At 31.4% G+C, this 20,558-nt stretch overlaps 2 protein-coding genes and 1 pseudogene across 2 annotated transcripts; all 3 read left to right on the plus strand.

The window, feature by feature from the left end:
* The first annotated feature begins 1,024 nt into the window (after positions 1 to 1,024).
* Positions 1,025 to 5,995, plus strand: LOC108852595 (salicylate/benzoate carboxyl methyltransferase-like). The gene is made up of 3 exons (XM_018626098.2): positions 1,025 to 1,218; positions 2,026 to 2,679; positions 5,421 to 5,995. Exons 1-3 carry the CDS (start codon positions 1,153 to 1,155, stop codon positions 5,802 to 5,804), a joined length of 1,104 nt encoding a protein of 367 aa, XP_018481600.1. The 5' UTR covers positions 1,025 to 1,152; the 3' UTR covers positions 5,805 to 5,995.
* Positions 5,996 to 11,597: 5,602 nt separating this feature from the next.
* Positions 11,598 to 12,967, plus strand: LOC108849388 (probable ribosome biogenesis protein RLP24). Its single transcript, XM_057007525.1, has 5 exons — positions 11,598 to 11,724; positions 11,860 to 11,965; positions 12,188 to 12,300; positions 12,395 to 12,531; positions 12,615 to 12,967. The coding sequence occupies exons 2-5, from the start codon at positions 11,884 to 11,886 to the stop codon at positions 12,775 to 12,777; spliced, it is 495 nt and encodes a 164-aa protein (XP_056863505.1). The 5' UTR covers positions 11,598 to 11,724; positions 11,860 to 11,883; the 3' UTR covers positions 12,778 to 12,967.
* Positions 12,968 to 18,064: 5,097 nt separating this feature from the next.
* LOC108852234 (uncharacterized) lies at positions 18,065 to 20,234 on the plus strand (annotated as a pseudogene).
* The last annotated feature ends 324 nt before the right edge of the window (positions 20,235 to 20,558 follow it).

The following is a 20,558-nucleotide window of genomic DNA, read 5'->3' on the forward strand; positions in this document are numbered from 1 at the left end:
TGCGCAAAGTTACATGGATTAGGCTTTAAGAAAATACGAGGCCCAAAAAAAGATACAACATAAATAATATGAAATTAAGCCCAGTTTTAGGTCGGCAAAGTCTGTCTGCATCATCACCACGTGCCCTAATTCAAGCTGCTTTACACATGATTCGCCACGTGTCTCTCATGCAATTACAACTTTTCTGGTCACCGTGGGAGCTTCTCCGCCGTATGCTCTGCCGCATGGTTGGATCCTCGAAGCCCAAGTTCCATACTTCACTCTCCTGCGCGCCTCTATCTTCAATCTCTTCCTTGGATGTGATGATCTCCAAATAGTTTCAGAAGATTTGAGAACAGTCGTTGTCAAAACACTTGAAACACAATCAAGCTTTGACTCTTCTTGAACTGATTCAAACCAAAGAAACTAATATGCAAAACTCTAATATTCTATTCCTTCCGAATACTCTGCCCAGAATAACTTTAATGGCAAAGATTGACTTCATCTGGAAATAGAAATTGAGCATAACCAAAAGAACAGAAGATGATCAAAAGAGACAGCCGGTATTGTAGTTTAAGAGGAGAGTCAAAGGAAAAGATTAAACTTTATTAAAATTCAAACCAAAATCGAAAAAAGTAATGATAGAACTTGAAGAACAGATTCGATTTGAGTTTGAAAGCAACACAAAATCGCCAAAGCGAAAGAGTAAAATCGCCAAGCGAAGCTAGAGGATCGCCAAAGCGAAACAAAAAAATCGATCCATCGGATCGAATATATTACAAAACAAAATCTCTCTCTTTCTCTCTATTCCTTGTGAAAGATGTAATTTTGTTAACAAGGACGATAGAGAGAATTTTCTCTCTACTTTAGAGGAGAGAGACCACTACCGACAATTTTATTTAGATTCATAATTGTATGAGACCCACAAATTTATTTTTAAAAAATAAACATGGAAATAGCTTGCTTGCACCACACATATCTGTGGGTCCTGATATTACAATTCCAACCACTCAACATCTTGGAAAACAAAAATCTAATCATTATCCGTCCTCTTCCTCAAGGTGTCACTTTGCATCCTATCCCTCTTAGTGCTTATATATCTATAACCCCGGGGTCAACTTTCCTGATTCATCTTAATAAATCAACTTGTGTATATACATTGGGAACTTTATCATGAGTGTTATTAGCATGAAGGGTGGGGATGGAAAACACAGCTATGCAAATAATTCCGAGATGCAGGTAAGTACTTCTCTATAGTTGGTACTATGAATCTGGTTTTGATGCATATGAAATTGCTTTTGGCAAACATCTATTCTATATATAGCAAATCAATACTACTATTAGATGATTTAATAGTAAGTTTCCGATAACACGTGCATTTTGTTTCTCTCTTTTAGGCATTATAGGATATTCTAAGAATAGACGCAAATAGAATATCTGGATTTTAAAAAGTCTTAGTGATCAGATACATTTTGTTTGAATAAACAATTATTTCATCTGATTCGATTCCTAAATCCAGTGTTCCGGATATCCGGAAATTTTTAAATTTTTGCCCAGATATCCGATTCGATCCGTAAAAATAAATAAAAATTTGAAATGAAATAAAAAATTCCAAAATAATATAAAATAATGATATTTTACTACAAAAACAAAATCTTATTTAATTTTAATAATTATAATAAATAATATAATAAATTTAGTAAATAAAATATTATAAAATTTATCTACAATATAAGTTTTATATAACTGATATAAATAATTTTTAAATATATGTAAACATATGCATATAATGGATCAGATCAGATATTCATTCCTAAAAATATTAGTATTTGTGATTTGCTTCATTTTTTACGGAGATTACATATTATTATTTACTTTGCTTCATAGAGTTACGAATATCTGGATTTTTCAGTTCGAATTGAACCGGATAACGAATTGAATCAAAGTTTACGGATATTATGCATGCTCTAGGCTATTTTGGTTGGTTCAAAGCTTTTTTACGTTGATATGATTAACTTGACTTTTCAACTTTTCAACTTCTTATAGAAAAGTATCAATTCTCGTGCGAAACTGGCTGTGATCGAAAATGTAAAGGAAGCGATAGTGAAATTGGCTTTTCCAGGGTATATCAAAGTGGCCGACTTGGGATGTTCTTCAGGAGAAAACACGTTCTTGGCCATGTCCGAAATCGTCAACAAGATCATAGAATCATACCAACAGAAAGGACAGAACCCACCAGAGATAGAGTGTTGTCTGAACGATCTTCCAGACAACGACTTCAACACTACCTTTAAATGTCTCCCTTCCTTTCACAAGAAGCTGAAGATGGATGTCAAGGAGAAGTGCTTCGTCTCGGGAGTCCCAGGCTCATTCTACTCGAGACTTTTCCCAAGCAAGTCTCTCCATTTTGTACATTCATCTTTTACTCTCCATTGGCTTTCTAAGGTTCCTGATGGGCTTGAGGAAAACAAGACGAACGTGTATCTTAGAAGTCCATGCCCTCCGAATGTGTATAAGAGTTATTTGACTCAGTTCAAGAATGATTTCTTATCGTTTCTAAGGATGCGTGCGGAGGAGATAATACCTAGTGGACGTATGGCTCTCACTTTAGTGGGCAGGAAAGCTTTGGACCCTTTATCAAAAGATTGTTTCCAGAATTGGACGTTGATATCTCATTCCCTCCTCGACTTGGTCAATGAGGTATTTGTCATAATGACTCTTTTTTTCCAGTCAACTGTCTACCCTTTTTAGGGGTGTCAATTCGAGCTGGTCCTGCCCGAAAATATTTTGAGTTTAGAATTCAAAACCCGACCCGGTGTTATAAGGCAATAGAGTTTTTCGGGTTTTTTCTAGGTTTTTCAAAAAATAATTTATCATTGTTATTACATATGAATTTTCAAAAAAGAAAATCAGTTTCAACTTTTTGTTTTAAAATGTAAAGTGATTTTAAATTTTTCTTCTTTATCAAAATATTTTACTTTCTTGTATGGTTTAAAAACATATTATAAATTAAGCAAATTTAATAAGATTTAAATAATCAAATATAAATTTAAACTAAACATATAAGAGATAAAAAATTATGACAAACATGATCAAACGTTTCAGACTTTGTATGTTAAAAAACTGTGTTATAAAATATTTTTTTTCTTTTCTTTGAACATATTTTTAAGTTGCATTTGCAAAATTATGATATTTGTAATGATCCAACAATAAGGTGCATTAACAGCTTTTATATTTTTATTAGACTATGTGTTAAAAATATTAAAATAATATGTTAATACGAATAAAGAATTTGATTGCAAGAATGATAATATTTTAAGTAAAATACAAAGTTTCAGTTTTTCGGGCCAGTTCTAACCCAATCAGACTTAAGCCCAAAATATCCAAAGCCCAAATGGGCTTACCCCGAAAAGCCCAAGATTTTTGGACTTATAAAACTAAGCTCAAACCCCGATAAATTTTAGGGACAGACGGATTCGGACTGCGGGCTTGGCCCTAATTGACATGTCTACCCTTTTTTATTGGGATTTTAAGACATATTTTGGGAGTCCTATTCCAAATAAAAAAATTAAGGATTACAAATTGTACAAAATATAGCAAAAAAGTCCATGACAAACTATAAATTACTCAATATCTCAAAAATATATCCAAAAACAAGCATTATATCCTAAACTCCAAAAAAATAAAAAAGAATGAAATAAACAAAAATATGTAACACATAAAATATCTAATATATAATTTTTATTATTATTGCGATATACAACCTCATGAATCGAACATAAACAATATCCAAAAGTCGGAGAATACAAGGCCTAGGTTCACAAATATGGTTATTTTACTAGATCAATACTTGAATAACTAAATGATAACTCTCACCTTGTGCATAATAATAATATGTGTATATATATATACCTAACAAATTTTAATTTTAATATTTATTTTAATTTTATCAGATTTAAAATTATTTAATTATACATATTTTACATTAATATTATAAATTAACAATTTCAATCGTCTTTTGTCATTCACATGGATGCCGAGCTACCAGTTTGGTGTACAGAGTCAATATGAGTCTGTATGTTTGATGACAAAAAAAAAAAATTGTTCATCAATGTATTGATTAAGTTTTTTATTTATGGGATGTAGGTTTTGGATTAAAATCTTCTTTGTTGTAATAGTCAAATTAGAAAATTTGGATTTGCAACCAAAAACTTATTGTAATTGTGGGTTGAAAATAACTCCAATGACATTGTAATCATTATATATAGTCATTACTCATAATACATCAACAAAATAACAAAAACAAACAAACATCATACATTATCAATAATTTAGATTTTTAAAACCACAGGAAAAAAATAAATCGCAAAACATTAATTTTGTATTCTCTAATACTTAAAATTATATTATGTTCAATCATGACATTATTTTTAATTCTTTGTATTTAATATTTTTTAAATGTATTATTTTGATAATATTTGTGATTTTATGGATTAAAATAATCTGATGTTTGTAATGTATAAATATTAATTTATTTTAGCTAGGAATATAACTATTTAATGTTCAATACTTATGCTAAATAATTTATATAATATTAATATATATTTCATTGATGCTAGGAATATATTAATATATGTTCAATACTAAATATATTATATATATTTCATTTTATGCTTTAATTTTAATCTTAAATTTAATATAGTAATAATCTGTATTTAGATTAATATTTCCGATAAGAGTTAGAGAACCTGACTATAATATTTGCTATTAAATTCATATTTAATATAATTGGTTAATGTATTATTTATTAATTATCTTGAATATATTAAAATAAATTTTTAAATAACAATTAATTGGACTAACTAATGATCTATTTTAAACTTATGGAGAAGATGACAAACAAGTAAATTCATTTCTCAAATAATAGTATAGATCAAAGGTATTACTTATTTTAGGTTTTATTTTTGGGCTTTAAGTATTTTAGATCTGACTTGGTGTAATAGTTTTCAGTACATTTTCAGTAGATGTTGGAAATAATTTTGTGTATTACATTATATTTTATTTGTATTTCATGATTTTTTCGCTTTTGGAGTATCATATATTATTTTTTGGATATATTTTGTTTTTGTGTATTTTTGGTACTTATTTTTTTGGGTTATTTGAATATAGATATATATATATATATATATAACATTTTGAGTCAAATATTAAATTTGATAGTTCGGATTGTTTAAAATAATTGTTAGTTCATAGATACGATATTACTTAGGTAGGAGAAAACAAATTGTTGAGGTTGAAATGGCCTATTCTCTCCTTTGATTCTAGATTAACATTATTTTTTTTCAAATCAGAGTTTTTGTGCGAATCAACCTGTTGTATGATTAAACTGTATCCGCTCTGATGTGAGTTGTAAATGATTTGGGTTAACGTTTTGCGTGCAGGGTATAGTGAAGGAATCTGACGTGGAATCTTTCAACTTGCCGTTTTACAATCCTGACGAAAATGAGGTGAAAGAAGTTATTGAAAACGAGGGTTCTTTCAAGATCAACAATTTTGAGACTATATTTGGCCTTCTCTTTTCATGCAAAACTGGTCGTACTGAAGTGAAAGATGATGATAATGTGGACCAATCATGTGTACTTGACGTCGTTCGAAAGAGAGCAAAACTCATAAGATCTATTAGTGAACCGATGCTTGCTGCTCATTTTGGAAGCGCCGCAATGGATCGTCTGTTCGACAAGTATACATACCATTTAGGCCAACACTACGATTCTCTGCGCAACAAACCAACAATTAATTTCTTTGTTTCGTTGATCAGGAAGTAACACCCCTCCGAGTTGATGCTTCTAATAAAAAATTCATCTATTTTATATTGAACGTTATTTTAAACTTTAAATTTGGTTTTATTACAAATGTAGTTCCATATATTTAATATTGGTTTGACATTATTTCTTCAAATTTTCTTTATTATTGTATTTCATTATTTAATGAAATAAAACTAAAATCTGTTTAAGTTGATGATAAAAATAATAAATAAAATAAAACTAAATAATGGATTAATTAAAAATAGAATATTTAATAATATTTAATTTTACGGTACTTAACTTAAAGGAATTACAAGTATATGTTTCTGTTTTAATATTAATACTATAAATCCTAAAATTTAATCATCCAATCTAGTCATAGTGGTAAAACTCAACATAAATTTTAAGAAATAATAATATACCCAAATATATGAAACATTTTTTGTATAAATAAGGCTCTTAAGAGAAACTCCAATGAAAATATCTGGAAGGGTATCTAAGACTTAAAAGCAATAAAAACATATGAAAAAAATAAAATTCTACACGAAATACATGAACCGATCTTTAAAACAGATACTCTCAAAACCTAGTGAGAACCATTGTCAAAGACATATATCGTATTTTAGTTTTTTTTTTTTGGTAAAATGTTAAGTTATTATACCAAAGCTTTTCAGTTTTTTACAGAAAGTACAGAGCAAACTAGTAGCAGAAGTACAAAAAATAAACTAAACAGAGAGCTCTAAGCATCGAAATAACAAAATGAAGCAATGGAAAAGCTGACTTAAGACGATACTTTATCTTTAGCGCGAAGGACCAGGGGGCGAGTCTATAACAGAGAGAGCTTTCGGTCGCCGCGAGCTACCGGAGAGAAAGGCGCCCTCAAACCTTGAAACACACGGCTCCTGCAGCTTCCGGAAAACTCAAACGCCATCAACTGCCCAAAGAATCACAACCCGAACTTGCTAGTTAACCCAAGAAACACCTATCCGGCAGCACGAAGAAGATCTCGCAACCGACGACGCCGTCGTTCGGAGAAGGGTGCTGAAGATTGCTGCCTCCAACTCACCAACCCGTGACCGTGTACACCCGTTGAACCCAAAGCTCATATAGAGCAGTGAGACCGGCCCAAAACACCTCTTCCAGAGAAACGCCACCAAGCACACTAGAAAGCCGGAGCCAAGCTAAAGCATATTCATTGCCTACTAACCCAAACAACTCCATAGCTAACCCGAAACCAAGAACCCGAGAGGATGGAAAGCTAACGGCCGTCACCGCCAAGCCCCCACATCTTTATTAGGTGAGGTGAGAGAAGCCTGAGGGCCACACCACCGGACCTGCACACAAACAGAGCCAAGAACAAACGCAACACCCCGGATCCAAAGATCGGAGCAAGAGAATGCTCTAACCAAACGCGCGACCACCAGAGAGACCAGAGACCAAGCTTACCGACCATAGCTCCGGACTAACTCCCACGCGCCGTTATCAGAAGGACACCCAATAACCCGAGAGTGAACAGAAACAAGAAACTTGCCACAAAGCTACTCGTCAGAGCCAACCACGAACCCAATCCCGGCGGAACACCGAGAAAATCGCCGCAGAGAAGACCCAACCGGCGTCACACACGCTACTACTCACCCGAGAACACGCACCAAACAACACAAAACTGCCGGAACTCCAACCACGAAACCGAAGGTCTAAACCATTGGTGAGACACACGCCATCCTCACGCGCCTATACTCGCCGCCGGAAACCCTAGATCTGAAAATTGGATTTCTGGATCTGAGTTGATGCAGAGCTCCCCCTGCCGCAGAGAAGAGAACACGAAGGAGAAGAACAGATGAACCACAACAGATGAGAGAAGAGGAGAAAGAGGGGATCCGGCGACCGCGAATGGCGGAGCGGCCGCCGGAAAAGCAAGAAAGCTCAGGCGAAGGTTGGAGAAGAGAGAGGGGAGAGAGAGGGGGGGGGAAAGAGAACCAGAAATATGTTGAAGATGGCCTAATCGTATTTTAGTTGGTTAAATAAAGTAATTCAGTAAACCAAATACACAAAAACATAAAATCTTAACTAAATCATTATATGCTATTAATATTATTTTTAATTTTTCTTATAAAATATATATAAAATGTTCTATCTAACAAGATCCATTATGCTTAAGTTAAAATCAAATATTAATACTATAAATGTATACTATTGAACTGAACTAAATTACAGAAAAACTAAAATATAAAATATAAGATACTTAGTAGTATCTCATCATTGGACTTCACAAATTTAGACTTATTTTTAACATATTTTATACTTAAGCTATCATTATTATATTAGTGAGATATTTAGTGACTATCTCACCAATAAAGTTGCTCTAAATGAGTTTTTGTGAGAATATTACTAAAAGATACATTAGTAGTGTATGGAACGCAAAAAGTCACTCTGGTAGACATAAATATTTTTTCTGTGATGTGCATAATTTGTAGATGAAAAAGCCTTCGGACAGCTGAGAAGATATGTATCATATATTTATGAAGTAACAAAATGGTGTAAATATCTATTTGGTTGGTAGAATTCAGTGTAAGCTGGGGTTTTTTTTAATTTGTGACTTTTTAGTATGCTTCTCATTGTTTAAAAATACACCCTCTTCATTTTCTAGCAACAATTTATTTATTAATTTTAATTAAAATAATTTGGTATATCTTCGTACATCATTATTTCACACATATTTATAATATATATATATAATATGTATAAATAAAATATTTTTACTTTTATTTTGATATATATATATATACACGTTAATATTTTTGATCTTTAATTTGGTGCACCATGCTAAAAATGGACAAGAGGCTTGTGGATGTCTGTCTCTTGGTGGATATGATTAAAATGGAAAAGTTTGTGGTGGATAGTAAAATCATTTTGATCTCAACAGTAATATAGATACATAGCATATACAAAGTATCGTGGATTAGATAATATAAACAAATGTCACGGATTATGACATCATTACAAAATAAAAATGAGTTAGAATTCATAACAAAAAGACAATATTTAGATAGCAAATTATATACATATACTATATAACTGTATAAGAAAATAATTAAACTGTGGACATGATTGTGGTGGCATATATTTGGTGGATGTGCATTTTGTAGACAAACACCTAACAGACTTTCATGTAAAATTTTATTTTGGGATATTCTTTTTGTGGACACAGTATTAGCAAATAAGATAATGACAAAATAAAATGGATAACATTCTATGGACAAAAAAATTGTGAACATTATTTCATGGACATACTATTTTTTTTTACAACAATGAAATTACAAACTATCAGCTATGTATATCCTATCCAGAGAACTAGATCGGCGGCAGAGAGTCGACATAGAACATAGCAAAAGGAGAACTCCTAGTACCTCATGCTAGCTTGTCTGCTACTAGATTATGTGCTCTCATAATATATTGGATCTTGAAGGTAGGAAAAAAAGTCTTACTGCGCTGGAATTTCTCTAAGTGTGTAGCAAAAACTGATCATTCTACAGGTGATGACACCATCTTTACCAGTTGAGAACAGTCTATTGCGAAAATTACGTCTGAAAATTTGAGAATCTTCATACACTCTATAGCCCATATCAAAACTTCACATTCGTGAAAACAACAATGTTTGTAATCTTTACATTTATAAATGGGAAAAAGGGAGAAATATGTCATGCAAGAAAACATCAAAGTAAGCATATCATTCCAAATCTGATGTGAATAAAATGTGAAGACAGATTTGTAAAAACCTGCTCTGTGGGATCCAGGTTGGTCATGTAGAGTACTGATCCCAACCTTCACCTATAAACCCCAAGCTCTTTCTAGTTAAGTTGTTGGTGCGCTTGGCGTTCCTCGAACCCAAAACTTCATCCTTTAACAATCTTTCATATGAAAAACTGTCACCAATTGATCAATTTCTTTTTATATTTGTAAACTGTAATATAATGGACAATCTTTTTATATAAAAATCAATATATAATTTTAATTATACATATAGAATTATATTCATATATAATTATATAATAAATATTAATGTCCTAAAATCTATACATGCTTTACAATCATATATAAAGATTTTATAAAAATTTATAAAATTATTTATGATGTCTTACAAGCAGAATCATTTTTAAATTAAATCAGGAAGCTATTCATGGGATTTAAGCCCATAGTATTAATTATTTATCATAATTTTGAAATTATTTATAAGAGCATATAAATCATTTATAGAATAAAAAAGAGAATCAAAATCTATATTATTAAATTGAATTACAAATAGGACTAACCTTCTTTTCAACAAGTTATTATATTAATTATCATTATATGTTTATTCAATTTAACAACTTCATTAATTATACTACCTTAACAATACGTCACATCATTAATTATATTTTCATAATAATATTGGTGCAGATTTGTATTTAGTAAACCTTAAATTAATTTGTATCAGTTATAACATTCAAAATAAATAACTGGGTTTTTTCATATGGTTAGAAGTTTAGTTTAGTCTGTTTTATTAAAAAAAAACAATTATCTTGGTTTCACTAGTGAAAAACATAGTAGCCAAACACACAATTCAGACACATGGTTTATGTGAACAAAACAACAATTTAAATCAAAATAATAAAAACATATTACATTTATTGTCAGTTAATATTCTGCTCTATATAACTATTTTATTAAATAAAAATTCTTTCCATTTCACTTAATTTATCCAAAAGATAGAAATAGTTTTTTTATTTGCTTACAAAATCAGCTAGGCGTGGACGTTTCCATTCAGATACAGGTTATTTCTTTCGGGTAACAGTTTTCTTGGGTTTTGAAATTAGGTTTTGCTTGGATATTATAAATTTATGTCTTAAACTAATATATTAATTATTAATGTATCTTTGTACAAGGCAACCTTTTCTTAATTATTAATGTCTTAAACTAATATATTAATTATTAATGTCTTATAAAGTCTATACATGCTTTATATATCAATTATAAAGATTTAAAAATATTTATGAAATGGCTTATGAAAATTTATATCAGAAATTTAATTATAAGACCATATAAATCATTTAAAAGAGAAAATATATATTTTGGAGAATAATGAAAAAAGTTTGATAGAAAATGTTATTTATTTAATTCAAAACAACTAAAATAATCTGATAATTGCATATAAACATAAATATGGGATAAAAGCTTTAAATATTTGAAGAATTATTAAATATTTATCAGTTATTTTATATCAAACTTATGGAAGATTTACGACTGAAAATTAGTTTGTCTTAAAGTCAAATGAGGTAATAGATCATATAATGTGATGATTATACAGTATTTTAAAATAGATTTTTTTGTTCACTAATCATGAATCAAAATCATGTAAAATTAATATTATTGAACTTTTACTAAATCTTATGTTTTTAAAAATATAACAATGAGGTTTTTGATTTTTAAATTATTTGGAATTGGAAATAATATTTTTAATTATTGTTCAAAATTACTAGACATTGTAAAAGTAATATATATATATATATATATATATATATATATTACAATATTCATATTTACACCACCTAGTATTTTTTGTACAAGGCAACCTTTTCTTACTAAGGCATGACCCTGTCAATGAGGTGCCTTTTCCTTTCAAACCTCTATAAACTTTTTCATCATCATTGCAATTTCCCCATGTTTAATGGGCCAAGAAACATAACAAATGGTTGGCAACATTGTTGGGCCCGTGGGCTTAAAACTGAAATATTAATGAACTTAATTATTATGAGCCACATATATAACGCCACCGCTTAGGTTTCATCATAAACCCTAAGGGAGATTCTCCTCTCTGCATCCTCCGTCGTCTCTTACAACTCTCCTCTCTGCCGAGTGTTTCTGAGCGAAACTCTAATTTGCTTGCGACTCGTATCACTTGCAGGTTCGTTCCCTTTCTATCTCGTTCGATTAGTGTTTTTTTTTTGATTTATCTCAAATTTACATTTAGATAACGAAACTAGTAATTAGATGTCGGCCTGAAGCTCTCGTATGTTGTGATTTATGTGTGTTCTTGTAGGGGAACTTGTAAGGAGGAGACAAGATGAGATTGGTCAAGTGTTGGTTTTGCTCTTCTACGATATATCCTGGACATGGTATTCAGTTTGTCCGCAACGATGCAAAGGTATAAAAATTACATAATTCATTTACTTCTCTACCTTTTGGCTATGGACCGCATAGGCTCTTTAGTTCTATAGATGTGAATGTCTCGTTGCTTCTATTCTTACCGTTTAATTGTGTTTTGTGGCTATGAGTTTTTTTATATAAGATGGGAGATTCTTTTTTTTTTCACTCTCTTAAGCATATTGTGATTGAGATGCAAGTATTGTTGTCCTTTTTTTGCAGATTTTTCCGGTTCTGTAGGTCTAAGTGCCACAAGAACTTCAAGATGAAGAGGAACCCTCGTAAAGTGAAGTGGACTAAAGCCTACAGAGCTGCACACGGAAAGGACATGACTCAGGTACTTCTTAATACTCTAATACTCTTTCAGTAAAGCTCTCTTAGATGAGTCTCTAATTATCACGCCTGTCTTCCTTTTCCACCAAAAAAAATAGGATAAAACATTTGAGTTTGAGAAGAAGAGAAACAGACCCGAGAGGTATGATAGGAACGTTACGGAGGATACTCTCAAGGCCATTAAGAAGATTGATAAGATCAGAAGCACTAGAGAAGCTGACCACATCAGCAAGAGGTAATACAATACTTATTCCTTAATATCTCATAAAGATGCTTGAAATAAGACTCTGATGAATTGTTTTTTTATTTATTGTGTAGGTTGAAGCCAAACAAACAGAAGGCACTCAAGAGTGATCTCAAGGAGATAGACCAGCACATTAATTTGATCAAGGCACCAGGTTCGCAGCAACAAGACTCAGAGAAGGTGAAAGTTATGGTCTCCAGCAACAAGTCTGTTCAAAACGAAGCCATGGAAGAGTGATTATGTGGTAACATTTGAGGATCCATTTAGAAGATGTATTCACTATACTCCGAAGCTGGTGTTGTCTTTTTAAAAAAAAAGAGTTTTAAGATTGTTTTGTTTTTGCAATGTATTAAATTGCCTGATACAACGAAAACAAATTTAAGTAGTATTTTATGTCTGCCTTTTAAGTATATTTCTTTTCTTTTCATCTCGAAAATATACTTTCATAAACAAAGAATCCAAGTTTTGAAGCTTGGTTAGCTAGGAGAGCCTGATGGAAGCACTCTACGTATTGAAATCCTAAACCATAGAAATCCTAAACCACCTTAAAAGATTATGAAGGAAAAGAACTCTCTGCCGAGTTTCTTGAATGTCCCAAATGCGATATCTTCTTCCACAAGGAATGTATCGAGTTATCTCCAGAGGTGATCACTCATTATTTCCATCCCCAACGCGTGAAAGTCTATCTGATAAAAATGGTTGCATGTGTTGTTCCCTGTGCGGTGAAGAACTTATGTTACTGGTGTATCGCTGTCTCATATATGCGACTTCAGATTGGATATGTCTTGTACCAAGAACCCACCGTTGCTTGAGATTGACCAACCTAAGGTGGATCAACATAAACTCCACCTCCTGATGAAGAAAGTTTCCTTCACTTGTGATGCTTGCGGGTTCAAAGGTGATCGATCTCTTTATATGTGTCCACCTTGCAACTCCATGTACCATATCCGTTGTGTCTACTTTCCCAGATGACTCTCAACAACGCAGTCCACAAAAATGTTAAAGTTAGTGATGCAAGTAAAAGATGTCAAGCTTGCAAGTTACCTGTTGTTTATAATCCTTACTTCTGCTGCTACAAGGGCTGTGAGTTCTTCCTTCATGCAAGCTGCGCTAATCTTCCTCGGAAAAAGAGATCTATGCTCCATAAACATCCACTTGAACTAGACAGGAAATCTACAATAAGGACACAGTTTCATGCAAAACACTTTTGTTGCAGTGCTTGTGGCCAGTTCCATGATGGGTTCAAGTATTCATGTTGTGACTTCAACTTGGATGTAGGAAGTGCTTCAATCACTTTGCCCTTCAAAACATCAATTCATGACCACCTTCTTACCATCAAATCAAATGACCTCCAAGTATGTAGCGTCTGCAAGTTAAGGACCTCCTCCCTGTTCTGTCTTGTGGTACATGTGGTTTCCATTTGGGGTTTGATTGCGCTCAGTAGCAAGACACAAGTATGATGACCATCTTCTCAGCTTAGACTTTTGGAAAGATGAGACATGTGAAGGTGATTACTGGTGCGAGATATGTGAGAAGAAGACAGGTGGGAATGCATTGTTCTAAACAGTGCTTCAAGTTGTTTAGCCATGAGTTTGAGGTGGTGATCTGGTGGAGAACAGTTTGGCTGCTCTAAGACATTTCTTCATATGTGGCTTGGAATGCAAAGGGCTTGAGGTTATAATGAGCAAAGGTGGTGGTGGTGGTGATAAGTACTTGTGTTCTTCTAGCTGTTTGATGACAAACCGTGGTCTTCTAATGAATTTGTAATCCATCGATGAGCATTCTAGTGTTCATACAATATCTCTCTCTCATACAATTTGTTCTAGTTGACTAGTTCTCTCTATCCATCATCAACCTAGCATAAAGTCTCCTCTTATAACTAATTGAGACTTACTAGACATAAGATGCGCCTCTTCTCAGAGAGTGTTTGAGTCTCTGATTTGATGCCATCATGAAAGAAAATGATGAGCTTCAGTTTCTTCTGTTCTAAAGGCCCCTTTACGAGTTTAGACCAATTCCACAGAACTCCTCTTTGGTCTACATGACTCTCTGTATCCACACACTTCTTCTTTCTTCTTAGTATACTTATATTTTTCCTTTCTCGATTTTTTTTTTGGTTTCTTAGTGACTTGAGACCTGAGAAACTTCCAAGCATCCTGAAGCTTACTTCACTGGTACAACCTTTGTTAGAATATCAGTTGGATTCCAGATCATTGAGATTTTATCCACTTTAATCCTTCCCTCACATTCTTTTCTCTCGTGAAATATTGAGTTCTTTGCCAATGACATTCTGTGAATCACACAGTAGCTACTTTCAGCTTGAAATGTGCTTCAGGTGGAGTGCTAACAGACTTGAACTCCTCCATCTTGTATGTACACAACTCGGGACGGACATGACTCGGGTATTTTTTTTTTTTTTTTGCTAAATGACTCAGGTATTTTAAAATACTATTAAACGAGGAGCCAAATACTTTGCGTATTATTATAACAAATAGAAATGAGTTCATGATTTCCAACCGCTGCTGATGCTGATGAAAGGAGTTTTTAGATTATTTTCGTTTTACATATGTATATTTACTTGAGAACATCTCCAATAGCGCTCTATAATCTCCTCTATATTTTACACTAAAACAGAGTAACTCTATTATAGAATTGAATTTGTTCCAATGGTTTACTCTATAATAGAGTTACTCTATAAATAGAGTGAATTATAGAGTTATGTTGATTTCCACTCTAGAAACAACGTCAAGTAGTCACATTATTCAAAAACTATCGTAAACATCTTTTTCTTTTTCTTTGTATATTTTTTTTGAAAGACAGAGTTGAAATCCCGTAAATTATCTGAAAAATGATTTGACATATATCGTCTCTACCATCAATTTCACTGAAAAGTGACATAACATATTAAAATTGATGACATAACTAATGACAAAATATGACATAATAATAACACTTAATGTTGATTTCTATTTTTGATATTTTTTTAGAATATGAAAATAACTCATAATTACCATAAAATAAATATATTTGAATATCACATTTAAATAGTGTAATAAGTATAAAATATTTATAAATTTCGAAACATTATTTATTTATTATTATTATCATATAATTTTATTACTAAACAAGATTTTCAAGATTTTTACATTTTTAAAAAAAGTTTATACTTTTAATCGTGACACAATTTCTCCTATTTATATTTTTAAACTTTAAATTTTAGAAATTTTATTTAATTTTAGTTTTGATGATTATAAAAATTGTCATTTCATCTTTTTAAAAAAAATTATCTCGACCATCAATTTCATTAAAAAGTGACATAGCATACTATAATTCATGACATGACTAATGACAAAATATGACATAAAATAAAATGACAAAATATGACATAAAATAAAATTTAATGTTGATTTTTATTTTTGGTAAATTTTCAAGAATATGGAAATAACTCATAATTACCATAACATAAATATATTTGAATATCACATATAAATAATGTAATAAGTATAAAATATTTATAAATTTCGAAATATCATTTATTTTATTTTTATAATCATATAAATTTTATTACTAAACAAGATTTTCAAGATTTTTTTTATAAGTTTTTTAAATTTAAACTTTCAATCGTAACACCGTTTGTCTCCTATTTATATTTTTAAAACTCTATTTTAAAAATTATATTCAATTTTATTTTTTGATAATTATAAAAATTCATTTCATTTTTTTGAAGAAAATTTATACAAATTGATTCAGTATATATTAACCAAAAGAAATAAATGAAAATCTATCTAAAATTATATATATATATATATATATATATATATATATATGTATATATATGTATATATTTATTAAATATAACTTAAAATAAATCAAAATATATTTTATCTTATTGTATGTTTAACTAAATTAAAATTTAGATCAGAACATTTATAGAAAAATAAAAAAAATATTGAATATTAACATAATTTTATTTTTAAATATAATTTAAACTTAAACATTTTATTACTGTATATGGTTCTGGAAAACATCTGCTACTATTTTGAAAACTTTGCATTGAGAGTTGATCTTAGTATCATTCCTCTCTGTATCAGTACGCAAGGATTCACTTTCCTTTTTCCAAGTTAATCAAAACCCATTTGGTCTCTCTATCAAATACCTAGCGGGCTATAGAAGATAGGAAATGTCCCCACAGAATTATTCTAAACTATAGTTACATGTAATCACTATAAAAGTTAAATCAATGAATTAATAGTTAACTAGATTAGGACCCGCCCTAAAAGGCGGAAATTGATTTGTCAAATTTCAATTAATAATCTATGGTATATATAATATGTGTATATAATATATATATTTTGTGTAACATTTATATATATATATATATATATATATACATATTAGACATATATAATATTTTATTAAATATATATAGAATTTAATAGTGTATAATTTGTGTTGTACTTGTTATTAGTTTGTATTTAATCTTCTTTTATTTTTAGTATAATAATTTGTCTTGTCACACTTTTTATTTTTTAACTTATACACATAGTTATGTTTTTTTTTAAAAAAAAACTTATACACATAGTCTCGTAAAATGTAATATATAAAAAAACATATTTAAAAAATCTACTGACCATATGCCACCATTATTTGGTTGTTTGAACAAAAAAAATCATGTTCTTGCATAACTGTGTATGTTGTGATATGATGTAGGTGAAAAGTAAATATATGGAAGTAAAGTTAGTGATACGAACATGAGCCTATGTTGGTCTATGCCACAATTATTTGGTTTTTGGAAGATCAATGAACATAAGTATAGACGGTCTTTGTATGCTTACGTTGTAAATAAATCGGATATTTTTTCTCTTATGTTTGGAATGATATGGAACTCGCTATTTAAGAGTGGTTCAATTTTATATGATCTAATTATATTAAGAGATTAACCAAAAATACTATAAAAGTGTTACTAGTTAGGTTTAACTAATCTATGTTGGTTAAAATTTGGTTTAATTTAAGTTGGTAGGTTGCATTGTATAAGAGGCACGATATATTCTAGCACCAACTATGAAAGAGTCCAAAAATTTAAATGAGAACTTCAATAGTAGATAATCTCTAAATTAATAGATTAGATTATGAAAATTTCATTTGCATTATTTTTTTATTGTGGGTAATTTAAAAATATAAGAACTGTTAAACTTACTAAACAAAAAAGTTGTCAACAGTTTAAACCTAATGTTTTTTGTGTAGTGCATATATATATAATGACTTGAATTCTAGTTAAGGAAAAGAACAATACATAGTTTTTGGAAATTAGCTTTAATCTAACTATAAGAGCAAAATAATAAGAATCTCTGCAAGGTGTCACTTAATAGGCAAATGGACTGCATTCTCTTAACGTATATTTATACTTTACTTTTGAAAATCAAATAGGTATTTAGTTGTACTTGTACCAGTTGAAGAAAAATTAAACTATAAAATCTACTATCCAATAGATGTAGTATAATGTTACAAAATAAGTCATTTCTTATTCCTGTTTTTTTTTTCCTCTTTAATATACAATTTTTTTTCCTGCAAAAGAAGAAGAACAAATAGAGAAACGAGAAGCTGATCCATTTTCCATTACAAAAAAAAAGAGAAGAGAGTTCCAGTACAGCAACCATCCATAAAATGGATCTAAACCTATGCCCATATCACGATTCTTTTCTTAAATCTACAAAAATATCATCAGAATGTCGTGCATGCTACCAAAATCACCATGACAACAAGCAAGGGTACAAGTGTGATTTCTGCGATTTTTATGTGCATTCGGAATGCATGAACATCAATATTCCTTCTCGTCATAAACATTCTCTCCAGCTCAGACCATGCGACTCCAATTTCTCGTGTTGTCTATGTGACACCATATTTTCCATGAAAAACTTTTATCAGTGTTCACGATGTTCTTTCCGTATATGCATCCCCTGTGCGAGAAAACCTTTGACGATTCATCGATATAAGACCCACGAGCATGAGCTCCACCAAATACTGATGAAGATCTCCTTCACTTGTGATGCGTGTGGGTTGTGCAGTACAGGCTATCCTTATATTTGTCATCAATGTTGTTTCATCATCCATAGATCATGCATCTTCTTACCACGTGTCATATTCATCAATCACCACAACCACCGTATCTCTCATGTTTTCTCTCTTGGTCCGGGGAAGTTCATTTGTGGGGTGTGCGATAAGCCTGTTAATGTAGACTGCGGAGCATATTCTTGCTTTGTTTGCTCTTTTGTTTTTCATTCGATATGTGCAACACATCCAATGTTTTGGGATGAGAAGGAGCTTGAAGGAACACCTGAAGAAGAAGAAGAAGAAAGCAAGCCCCTTCGAAGTAATACATCAAAACCTTATCAAACATTTTAACCATGAGCACAATCTGATGAAGGTTTCAGTATCATCGCTATGGCACGGGGAAGTTGTCTTACCACATAAGGGAGGTAACCATTGTTTTGCATGCACCCTTCCCGTATACTCTGGATTGTGCTACAAATGCACACATTGTGATTTCATACTCCATGATGCATGTGCTAACCTCCCTCGTAATAAATGGTTCTTTCTTATCTACCAAAAGCTTACTCTGTCCCCCAAAAGAAGAAACCATTTTTTGTGTTACGTCTGTTACCGTTGGTGTAACGGTTTCTCGTATTCTAATTGTGAGAACACAATTAGTATTGATGTGCGATGTGCTTCAGTTCCTCTTCCACTAAAACATGAAAGCCATCCACATAGGTTGGTCTTTTATGATAACGATCCAAAAGATGTAAGATGTGATGGTTGTGACTTGAGCGGCTGGCGTTTCTTACTACATTGCAAGGGTAATGATGATTGTGGCGGGTTATATTTATGCTTCAAATGTGTTACTCTACCAACATCGGTTAGACACACATACGATGACCATCCTCTGTCCTTACAGTACGGTGAGAAAAATATGAGTACTACGTGTTGGTGTGGGATATGCGAAGAGTTATAATAAACTCAAATAATTGGTTTTACAAATGCAATAATTGTGACTCCACTCTTCATACTAAATGTGTATTTCAAAATCTGATACTTTCAAGATCTGGATTCAGTATAACAGTGGGTGACATGGCCCAACTAGATTTCGTTCTCAACACTCGTCTCTCTCGGCCGATTTGCTTCGGTCGTAAGACCCGGTGTACGGAAGATTTGTTTCTAGCTTGTGAATTCGAGTCGATAAAACTTTTTATATGCTATTCTTGTAGCCTTGAGTTTTTTCATGGAACTCTATCAATAGATCTGAAAGGTACCTGGTATGAGTGTATGCCACACGATCACGAGCAGTGCTGAGATTATTTTATTGAATTTAGTCTCATTAATTATTATCATGTTTATGTATTTTAACAATAAACTAGATAATAACCCGTGCCTTGCACGGGATGAGATTATTGATTTTGTTATCCTTTTAATAGGTATGAGCATTCAGGTATCCGTCGTTTTTTCGGATATCGGATTTCTCAGGTTTGAAAATTAAGTCTCGTTCGGATATTACAAAATTCCGAGTCGGGTTCGAGTCAAATTCTCCCGGGTTCGAGTGGGTTCGGTTTTGATGTAAAAAAATCTTAAAATAATTGAATAACTAATATATCTGAAACTGGTTCATATTCAAAGTAACCATATTACCCGATTCGGTTCGGGTATTTTGTATCCAAACTACCCAAATGTACCAAAAAAACTAAAATTACTCATTAGACACGATTTTTTTGAGTATTTTCTATACAAACTATCATATTTTATCTGAAAATACACAAAATTAATATATTTAATATATAATTCTCATTTTAATTTTAAAAATAATTATACATATAATTATAAATAATATTTTTAAATATATATTTACATTTCGGAAATCTTCGGATACTCATTCGGTTCTCGGTTCAGATCGGGTTGAGTACCGGTTCTTTGGATACATCAGTTTAGGAACCATTTGGTAATTTACCACGTGTCTGATCGAGTTCGGG

The sequence above is a fragment of the Raphanus sativus genome, chromosome 4 (assembly GCF_000801105.2).
Source record: "Raphanus sativus cultivar WK10039 chromosome 4, ASM80110v3, whole genome shotgun sequence".
NCBI classification, from domain to species: domain Eukaryota; kingdom Viridiplantae; phylum Streptophyta; class Magnoliopsida; order Brassicales; family Brassicaceae; genus Raphanus; species Raphanus sativus.